Genomic DNA, 10,488 nt, shown 5'->3' on the forward strand with positions numbered 1-10,488 from the left:
AAAGAGACTTGCTGGTAACGAGATTGAACTAGGTATTGGATACCGACGATCGAATCTCGGGCAAGTAACATACCGATGACAAAGGGAACAACGTATGTTGGTTTGACCGATAAAGATCTTCGCAGAATATGTAGGAACCAATATGAACATCTAGGTTCCACTATTGGTTATTGACCGAGAATAGTTCTAGGTCATGTCTACATAGTTCTCGAACCCATAGGGTCCGCACGCTTAACGTTACGATGACAGTTTTATTATGAGTTTATAAGTTTTGATGTACCGAAGGTTGTTCGGAGTCCCGGATATGATCACGGACATGACGAGGAGTCTCGAAATGGTCGAGACATAAATATTGATATATTGGATGACTATATTCGGACACCGGAAATGTTCCAGATGTTTTCGGAGAAAAACCGGAGTGCCGGAGGGTTACCGGAACCCCCCCGGGAACTAATGGGCCTTGTTGGGCCCTAGTGGAGAGAGAGGGGCCGGCCAGGGCAAGAGGCGCGCCCCCTCCCCTTGAGTCCGAATAGGACAAGGAGGGGGGGGGGCGGCGCCCCCCTTGCCTTTCCCCTCTCCCACTCCTTCCTTCCCCCTCCTTCTTGGAATAGGAAAGGGAGGGGGCAAACCTACTTGGAGTAGGTTTCCCCCTCCTAGGGCGTGCCTCCCCCTTGGCCGGCCCCCTCCTCCTCTCCCCCTTTACATACGGGGGAGGGGGGCACCCCATAGACACACAAGTTGATCTACGGATCGTTCCTTAGCCATGTGCGGTGCCCCCTCCACCATATTCCACCTCGGTCATATCGTCGCGGAGTTTAGGCGAAGCCCTGCGCCGGTAGAACATCATCATCGTCACCACGCCGTCGTGCTGACGGAACTCATCCCCGACGCTTCGCTGGATTGGAGCCCGGGGGACGTCATCGAGCTGGACGTGTGCTGAACACGGAGGTGCCGTACATTCGGTGCTTGGATCGGTCGATTCGTGAAGACGTACGACTACATCAACCGCGTTGTCATAACGCTTCCGCTTGACGGTTACTAGGGTACGTAGACAATACTCTCCCCTCTCGTTGCTATGTCATCACCATGATCTTGCGTGTGCGTAGGAAATTTTTTGAAATTACTACGTTCCCCAAACAAGAGGATACCCAAGGAACATCGGAAAGGTTTTGATGAAGTGATCATGTTGATTTGTTGGAACTTGTGGAAACAACGAAACACTTGGGTGTTCGATAAACGAGCCTCAGTTTGCAGTGCGGTTGATCTGGCCTCGCACATTGAAGAGGAATAGCGGCTTTGGTCCTTAGTCGGATGAAGAAAAGCTACAGATTTTAGCATGTAGAGTGTGTTTTTCTTAAGAGTTTAAGTAGGAGAGTTTATGCTTGCTGCCGATTTGTGGCAGCTACGGTATATATTCTTGTACATTTGTTCTCTCTTCTTCTATAAAGCTAAGATACACAATTTGCGTACTCAAAAAAAATGCCTTGAGCAACATGCTCTTTTGGGTGGACGGGGGCCTCCCGAGCCCCGAGCACAGAGATGACGATACACCTTATCGGGAGAGAGGGGCAAATCCAATGGTTTATCTTTTTCTTGATTGAGACGTAAACCCCATTTGGCGGACGAGTCGCTAACACAACACTTCTCCGGAGGCCGCTGACATTAGTGAATTATTTCATGATTTGGTTTATAGAAATTCTCCTTATATGCATGTTGGAAAGAAAAAGAAGGTAAAATTTTAACATATTCAAGATGGGCATATATTGAATTTCTAGATCTACCTGTTTTGAAGTTGAGCGTTGTAGCTTAGTGTTTTTATTGGAAGGTTGTATTTTAGATGATTTTGAAATTAGAATTGAAAATCATAATCAAAGGCCAAAATTTAAGATATGCATACTACTTTCGATTAAAAAGTCTGTAAAGGCCAAAACGGGCCATACTTTTTTCTTTCTTTTTCTCACGGGGGTTTGGCTGCATTTGGCCCAGTACCTGACCTAAGGACAAAGAGGCGCTCAGAAAAGAAAAGAAAAAGAAGAAGAAAAAGAGGCGATTGGCCCGATCTGTTTTATGCCCTAGCTGCAGCTCGCCTCTGGTCTCCCTCGTTTCCTTTCCCCGGAACTCCTCAACTCGGGCGCTCGATTCCTGGCTTCGCCTCGTGCAGAGTTGTTCAGACATGACTGCTTGCAAGCAGACTGCATCCACGGGCGCCGCCGCCACGGACGAGGCCGACAGCAAGTAAGAATCAAAACTGAATCTTGTTTCTGTGAGATGCAAGAGACATCCCTAGTTTTGTTGCGTCGATCCGCGGATCATAACCTTGGATTCCTACGCAGGTCGGCAGCGAAGAGCGATGGTGTGGAGGAGCGGAAGCCCTCGACCAAGTGCAGGAAGGGGAAGAAAGCCAAGGGCAAGTAAGAATCCAATCGATTTGTGTGATCCAATAGAGGTTAATTTTGGTGCGTCGACCCATGTCCTTTTCGATGTTCCACGCAGGTTGGCGGTGAAGAGCAATGGTGCGGAGAAGCCCAAGACCCATGACCTTTCCGATGTTACACTGGGGTTGGCGGTGATGAGCATTGCAGAGGATGAAACGCTCGCCCTGCTCACCTACCAGTGAGATGAGATCCTCCACGTCTTTTCAGATTGTTGTTCGGTTTTTCTCGACGGCGCTGATTTGATTTTGTTAGGAACCAGTTCTGGATGAGGCACTTCAAAGACGTCTGTGACAGGCCGTCAGTAGATGCTGTCAGTTCGACCTTCAATGCCTCCTTACCTCTATCAGAAGGCATAATGATTTGTTTCCATTGTTTCGTGGATGAATTGATAATTTGTTTCTCATGGAAACCTTTCAGATTAGAAAGCAAGCTGCTGAAAATTGGAAATTCTTTAACGATTCGGTAAGACAGCTTTTAATCTTATGTAACTTTTGCCGTGCTGATTTGTGGTTGATACATACATGATTAGAGTACATGGATGGATCTGTGTTGCAGGACAAGGCCCCTTATGTAGCCAAGGCCCGTGTGCTCAAAATAGGCAGGGCTCGGATTGCTGAGTTCAAGAAGGTTGAGACAAAGACCTAGCGCTTTTACCTATTTTTAGACGACTTTACCGTGCTAAGCTAAGCGTCCTCTGCAGATATAATTCTCTTTCATCAGATATATTATTTCCAATAACAATAGATCATCTCTTCTACTTTACCTTTCATTGGAAGAATAATTTAACTATTTGTGTTTGCACATTTAATTTTCTTTCTTGTTGATCCAGCTTCTCCTTGAACTTTTATGGATTTCTTTCCCTTGTAGAAACTGATGTTGACGGAGGAGATGACAAACAAGATGGTGAATCTGAAAATGTGAACACACAAGATCTCTAAGATGTGTCTGAACTCTGAATAGGTGATTTGCATTTTTCATTTTGCTATCTGTGTATCTTTTTGATTGGTTACTCAATTAGCCGGTAATGCATGTTCTCTTGTTTTGTATTTTAAGGTGTCTGTTTGTATGGATTTAATTAATTTCTGAACTAGCTAGTTTTTAGATTTATACATATGGCTATGAATTAGATACCATAAGCTCCTGCTTTCTACTCTGTGAGCCTCTCATATGCATGTTAATACAAAGTAAGGCTCACATGGCCATATTATCTTGAAAGTTCAGTATTTGTCTCTGATGGAGGCACCCATGGTATCATATATGTTGCCAAAAACAGGAGAACATGATTGTCAGCAATAGAAGTAGAACATTAACTTAGTTCTATTCTTGTTCATTCAATGTTTCTATTGTTGGTTTTGTCTAGTAATAATGCTGAAATAATTCAGCTTTCGATCTGATAACCTTTCTAATTTCCACAATGAGTTAGATATCATAGCTCTTCTGCTTTCTAGTCTGTGAGCATAATTGTCACTTGACTTGAATATCAACCTGAAGCCTGGGATGATATATGTAGCCAAAAACATGTGAACATGATTGTCAACAACATAAATAAACTGATATTGTTCGTTCAGTATCTCTATTGTTGGTTTTGTCCAGTAATGCTGAAACGATTCAGCTTTGGGTAACTTTGTTGTTATAATTTTCACAATTTTCAAGTTGACTCAAGTCATGCAAAATTGTGAGATATAACTTTGTCAACTTTTCCATTAATGGGCAGTAGAAGTTTCTTTTTATTATTTCCACATTGGTTTATATTGGTGCAATATCGTTGAGCAGTGTCTATCTTATGTGAGCATAATGCCATGGTTTTATAGGTGGCATGCTATTGGAATTGGTTTTGTTTTGGCCTTGTAGTTGCCAAGGAAAAAGGAACGAAGCTTAGTACTGATTAATTTTGTCGTGTTTCTGTTCCGTAGAACAAAACAGTGCTCTTTTGCTATTGCTTACATCTTGTGTCGATAATATCATCCTTTGAACACCATCACACGTCACTTTTTTTTTTGACGAAAATGCTGCTGTGCAGCTTTTCATTGAATATGAGAGAGGGAAGACAATGTCTGTTAGTTACAAAATTTGCACGAAATGTGCATCACCGCATTCCGTATCCTAATGTCTAGTCTGGTTCTAGAGGTCTATGCAGCAGATTGCTGATCTTGTTACGGCTGGCTATCGTCCAAGTGTCGATGTCTTCAATTAGGCGGTGGAAGACCTGCACCCCCGTCGAGAGCTTGTTATCGAAGATCCGTGCAGTTCGCTCTTTCCATCCCGTCCACCAGACCAACTGCACCAGCGAGCTCCATCCACGTCTATGGTCCCACGGCACCCTGGACCGGCTTTGATCCCACCATTCTAGAAGGTTTGCCGCTGTCACGGACGGTGCCATCGTCGCCGGTAGACCGCACCGGCTTAGCACCCTCTGCCAAAGCTCCGTGGTGAAGGAGCATGAGGCGAGCAGGTGAAATACGCTCTCCGGCGTCCTCTGGCAGAGACTGCATGATGCATTGTGTGGCCATCCTCGTTTGGCCAGGTTGTCGGCGGTGAGGCATCGATTTAGCACCGCAAGCCAGGAGAATATTTTGCACTTCATGGGTGCGTCGGCCTTCCATATGATCTGTTTGAATTCAGTCCGTGTCGATCCCTCGAATTGAATCGCATACGCTGATGCCGACATGATTCGTCCATCAGCCATCCATTTCCATTCCACCCAGTCCGGCTCGTCGGTCAGCAGCACATGTTGCAGTTGCACCCAGAGTGTGGTGAACTCCTGGATGGCCTGGCCTGAGGGGTTTGCTTTGATATGTCTTGTCCATCTTGCATCGCCGATTGCTTCTGCCACCGTGAGCTTCTTTCTCGTGCAGTGTTTGTAGAGCTCAGGGAGGCAAATGTTCAGACTTGCACTTAGGAGCCAAGGTTCCGTCCAAAAGCCTATCTTCTTGCCGTTTCCAAGATGGAATTTCACTGATGCATTGAAGAGTGCCCTTACACGCTCATCCGTGGGCAATGGCAAGCCAAGCCATGGCTTTTCAGGTTCGGTCCATGTTTGCCAAAGCCATCTCATTCTAAGCGCTGTGCTCTGTGCCTCAATATTGGTGATGCCGAGTCCTCCGAGCTCTCGCGGTCTGCATACGGCCCTCCAGTTTACCAAACATTTCCCGCCCGGGGCGACCTCTTTGCTCTCCCAAAGGAATCCTCTTCGGACATTATCAACAGCTTTGCGTAGCCAGACTGGAGGGTCGATGGCGATCATTTGGAAGACAAGCATGGCCGAGAGGACCTGTTGCACTAGGCTCAGCCGGGCGTCCATGGAGAGGTGAGCTAATTTCCATCCTTTCATCTTGCCGTAGACCTTGGCCAGCGCCGGTTGCCAGTCAGCTCTAGTGATCCTGCAGTCAGAGAGAGGCATGCCCAGGTATGTGCAAGGAAAGTGCTTGATCGGACAGCCCAGCTCCCCGGCATTGCTTCCATATATATCCCTCCGCAGCAAATAGGTGTTAATGAACTCTTTCCATAGTTCGTACGCAATCCTGATGCTGTACCAAAGGGGTCTAGCATATCCTGAACAGCCTTCATCTCTTGGATGTCTAAGTTTATGAATATAATTGCATCGTCGGCGTATAGGGATGTTCTGTAGGCCAATCTCTGGTTGCCAATGGGCTTTAGAATCCCTACTTGAGATGATTTGGCGAACATTGTTGCCATGCAGTCCAGGACGATGACGAAGAGGAGCGGTGATAATGGGTCGCCTTGGCGCAAACCTCTTCTATGAATAATTGGCTCGGAAAGCCTCCCATTGATGAGCACCCGAGTGGATTGAGTGGCAAGCAGATTTGAAATCCAATTCAACCATTTCCTGCCGAACCCCTTCGCCTGCAAAACTTCCAGCAAGAATTCCCATGACACCATATCAAATGCTTTTTCGATGTCAAGCTTGATCATCATGGCTGGGGTCTTTGCTTGTCATAGCGCCCTTGCAATCCCTCTGACATAGATGTAATTATCATGTATATTTCTGCCCTTAATGAATGCGTTTTGGCAAGGTCTGACAAGTGCGTCCATCCGGCAACGCAAGCGGCTGGCCAAAATCTTCGCAAAAAGCTTGGCGAAACTATCAACGAGGCATATTGCTTTTGCTTTTGACATTTGTTTGTTGTTAACTGCCATGTTATTAGACTGCATATGAGAAAGGCAAACTCTTTAAAAATGTAACTGATTGTTTACATGTTGAAACTTTTACACATCCAGCAGAATTATTCATGTGTGAGCACCGGAGTATTGTTTGCTTGCAGAAATGTCTTGGTGGATGGCACAATTACTGCAACCAACTCACAACCTGACTCTGTCTGGGCCGGCACTTGGAGGGTTGAGATGCAGGTGCAGTTGAAGCTGCCTTATGGACAATACTAGTACTCCCTCCGTTCACTTATGTAAGACCTTTTAGAGATTTAAGACAGCACCTAAAACAGTTCAATTTCAGCTGTCCTAAACGACTTACAAAAGTGAACAGAGGAAGTATTAAATATGTTTGTGCTCCTGGCTTTAGATGTTTAACTCTTTGTAATGTTTGCTTAGTAAGTACTACCACTATCAAATTGTAAGACGCATTTTGGTTTTGCATAGGGCACGAGGGAGGGAGTAATTTTTAACGTCTGTTAATTTTTTTTCAGTATTAGAAACCCTATGATAACATTATGAGATTGCAAGGGGATGACTGCTCAAGGTGTTTTTTTAGAGAGAGAAACAGCTCGGCTAGCTAAGCTTGCTTGCGTAAAATCCAACGGACCATAGGCCGTCATGGGCTGTAGGCTCACGACGGCTCAGATCCTCTAATCCAGAACTTCCAGCAAGTATGCAAGTGTGTGACACTGATGTTTTTAGAATAGTTTACGAACCGCAAAATGGTAAGCACCCATGTTGTAGTCGCTCATCTTCAAGATGTTGCTAACAGAGAAGGGAATCTTGCATTGCTGATGTTATCTCATGTCTTTGAGCTTGTTGATTTGCAGACATGCAGCAATCGATATACCCTCTTATAACGTTTAGTATGAATGAATTCATTTTCTTTTACTTTTACTGTTCATCCGAGCTCATGTGAGCTTGGGACCAGAACAACACTTTTGCACATTTATCTTATAATCAGTAAAAACATGTTGCATGCTCCAGCTGCACAAATTACACTGATTGTTTCTGCACAAATTACACTGATTGTTTCCAAACAGCCAAATATAGTTGTATAGAAAGGTGTTATAGCTCACCTATGAATGTCAGTGACCTGATGGCCACTATTTTCCTCTTCAGGACGAAGGCACTTTATTAATCAAGAAATATAGTCTTTACAATAATACCTTGGTAGCTTTGGCAATACATGAAGAACTCTGCACTCTTTCTCTGCTACCCTATTGCGCTCATACTTTGGCCAGTAGAGCCTCGAGGCATCAATAATACATTGCTTTCAATGAAGTTACATGGGTGGCCGAATGTTAACTAAATTATAAAGATTAGAATCAAAATTCCCTCATCCAAAACACAAGTTAACTCAAACTTCAGCTGGAAAGAGTGTCTGGTCTCTAATGTTGTACACACAGGAATTCAGAAAGTCCTCCTCAATATTACCGATAACACTCCGCTCGCTCATAAAATAGATGCAATCTTCTTGAGCTCCGCCACGGACAGACTGACCGCCAACAGCGAGTGAGCCAGAGCAGCCTTGGCTGACGAACAGAGCATGCCCCAGCCCCCTCAAAAAAAAACAAAAAACAGAGCATGCCCCAGCAATTTATTGACCTTGCTCCACCATCCGTGGCCGCTGCTCAGGTCAGCTGCCTTGGCTTTACGTCATCATCTCTATGCGTTCTCTGTATGCATTGGACGGGCCTGATGCCCATGTTTCTAGGTTCCAGGACATGGAGCTCCGGAAGCAGACCGGAATGTTCTCTGGTGAGAACGTAGAGCTTCCCGTGGAAGAGTGCAATGTCCAAGGCCAGGCTGTTCACGGGCGGTGCCCACTCCATGGCCGTGGTCCCTTGCGGCCCAAGAGCATACATGGTGACGTTCTTGGAGTTCGTCTTGCTTGTGGTTAGGACGACAACAATTTGCAGATCGTTCGACACCACCACCTTGCGGATGTCTTCGTGAGACCTGAGGCCAACTCCAGCGCGCAACCTCATCCTGTCCATCCTAGTCCATTTGGGGTAGACGGACGAATAGCGCGGCTCAACGCGCGGCCTCAAACGGACAAATGTCTGGGTTTCGTTCGTTTTTGACCCATTCCTGGCCCAAACATGCGCCGCATTTGGGGTGAAACGGACATCGCCCGGACGGGCTGGGCGCATGCCCTTGTCCTCCTCGTGGCCCGCCTGTCAGGGACACTAGCGCTCCATTCACCTCCAACGCCTCCACCCGCCCACCCCGCTGCCGGCGCCGCCATTATTTTTCGGCCGCCTCCTCACAACCCCCCCGGCCGTCCATACCAAACCGCGTCGACATGGCCGCGACCACGCCTGCGCTTTCGTAGGAGTTTCGGCTGTCGCCGTCGTAGCCGGTGCCAGAGGGGATACGACCGTCGGCGGCGGCTATGGACCACCGCAGCTTCCGTCGGTTGCTCCAAAGCGGCCTATAGCTGGCCGCCAAACACCCCTGCTGCATCGAGGTGATCATCGCAACCTCTTTGCCACCACGACCGCAAGGTGTTTGACACTTTTCCCACAAAGGTATGGACAGTGGAGATGAATTTTTCTTCAAACACTTCATTTATTCATCGGAAGATTCGTCCTCGGATGACGAAGATCTTGTGGTGGCTGCACTCGTCGTTCATGACCACATTGAACGACAGCGGCCTCGGTACAGGGGGTTAGTCCCTGGCCGTGCTCCCAACCTAAACTGCAATAGAGAGAGAGAGGTCATGCCCTGCTCTATGTCGATTACTTTGCGAATACCCCGCTCTTCAAACCGGATAAATTTCATCGCCGTTTTCATATGGCAAGGCATGTGTACAATCGTATCCGAGAGGGAGTGGTTGCTCATGACCCATTCTTCGAGTGCAAAACGGATGCCCTTGGCAGGCTTGGATTCTCCTCTTACCAGAAATGCACCGCGGCCATCTGCATGCTTGCATATGGAATTCTAGGCGATCCAGTGGATGAGTACGAGCGCATGAGTGAGACCACATGTCTGTTGTCACTGTACAACTTCTGCAAGGCCGGGGTGGCAGTGTTTGGTCCTGAGTACTTGAGGCAGCCAAATGTCGCCGATATAGAAAGGTTGTTGGCAATCAACGCCGATACAGGCTTTCCAGGCATGCTTGGCAGCATAAATTGTATGCACTAGGAGTGGAAGAACTGTCCATTTGCTTGGAAGGGCCAGTACAAGGGGCATGTTAAAGCGTGCACTGTCATATTAGAAGCGCTGGCTTCGCAAGATCTTTGGATATGGCATTCTTTCTTCAGCATGGCAGGTTCTCACAATGATATCAGCATGCTGCAGCGTTCTCCAGTCTTCGCAAGGCTTGCAGAAGACCACTCCCCACCAGTCAACTTTGAGATCAATGGCCACCACTACAACTATGGATTCTACCTAGCTGATGGTATATGTCCTCAGTGGTCAACTTTCATGAAGACTATCTCGAACCCACAAGGTGAGAAGAGACAGAGATTTACCCAAATGCAAGCGAGTGCTAGAAAGGATGTGGAGCATGCTTTTGGTGTGCTTCAATCCCGATGGGTTATCGTTCGAAACCCTGCACGGACATGGGATGAAGGGAAGCTTTGGGAGGTGATGATTGCTTGTGTGATCATTGAAGGAAATATGCCCTAGAGGCAATAATAAAGTTATTATTTATTTCCTTATTTCATGATAAATGTTTATTATTCATGCTAGAATTGTATTAATCGGAAACATAGTACATGTGTGAATACATAGACAAAACATAGTGTCCCTAGTATGCCTCTACTTGACTAGCTCGTTAATCAAAGATGGTTATGTTTCCTAACCATAGACTTGTGTTGTCATTTGATGAACGGGATCACATAATTAGGAGAATGGTGTGATGGACATGACCCAT

General features: G+C 46.4%; 1 protein-coding gene across 3 annotated transcripts; it reads left to right on the forward strand.

The window, feature by feature from the left end:
- Positions 1-2,053: 2,053 nt before the first annotated feature.
- LOC119364623 (DNA-binding protein MNB1B-like) lies at positions 2,054-7,095 on the forward strand. 3 transcript variants are annotated; one of them, XM_037630110.1, is made up of 8 exons: positions 2,054-2,235; positions 2,334-2,411; positions 2,494-2,613; positions 2,688-2,745; positions 2,853-2,897; positions 2,991-3,062; positions 3,303-3,395; positions 6,675-7,095. In XM_037630110.1, exons 1-7 carry the CDS (start codon positions 2,174-2,176, stop codon positions 3,354-3,356), a joined length of 489 nt encoding a protein of 162 aa, XP_037486007.1. In that variant the 5' UTR covers positions 2,054-2,173; the 3' UTR covers positions 3,357-3,395; positions 6,675-7,095. The 3 variants fall into 3 exon arrangements, with proteins under 3 accessions (XP_037486007.1, XP_037486005.1, XP_037486004.1); XM_037630108.1 differs by having other exon boundaries at positions 6,678-7,095; XM_037630107.1 differs by having other exon boundaries at positions 6,719-7,095.
- The last annotated feature ends 3,393 nt before the right edge of the window (positions 7,096-10,488 follow it).

The sequence above is a fragment of the Triticum dicoccoides genome, chromosome 2B, assembly GCF_002162155.2.
Source record: "Triticum dicoccoides isolate Atlit2015 ecotype Zavitan chromosome 2B, WEW_v2.0, whole genome shotgun sequence".
NCBI classification, from domain to species: Eukaryota; Viridiplantae; Streptophyta; class Magnoliopsida; order Poales; family Poaceae; genus Triticum; species Triticum dicoccoides.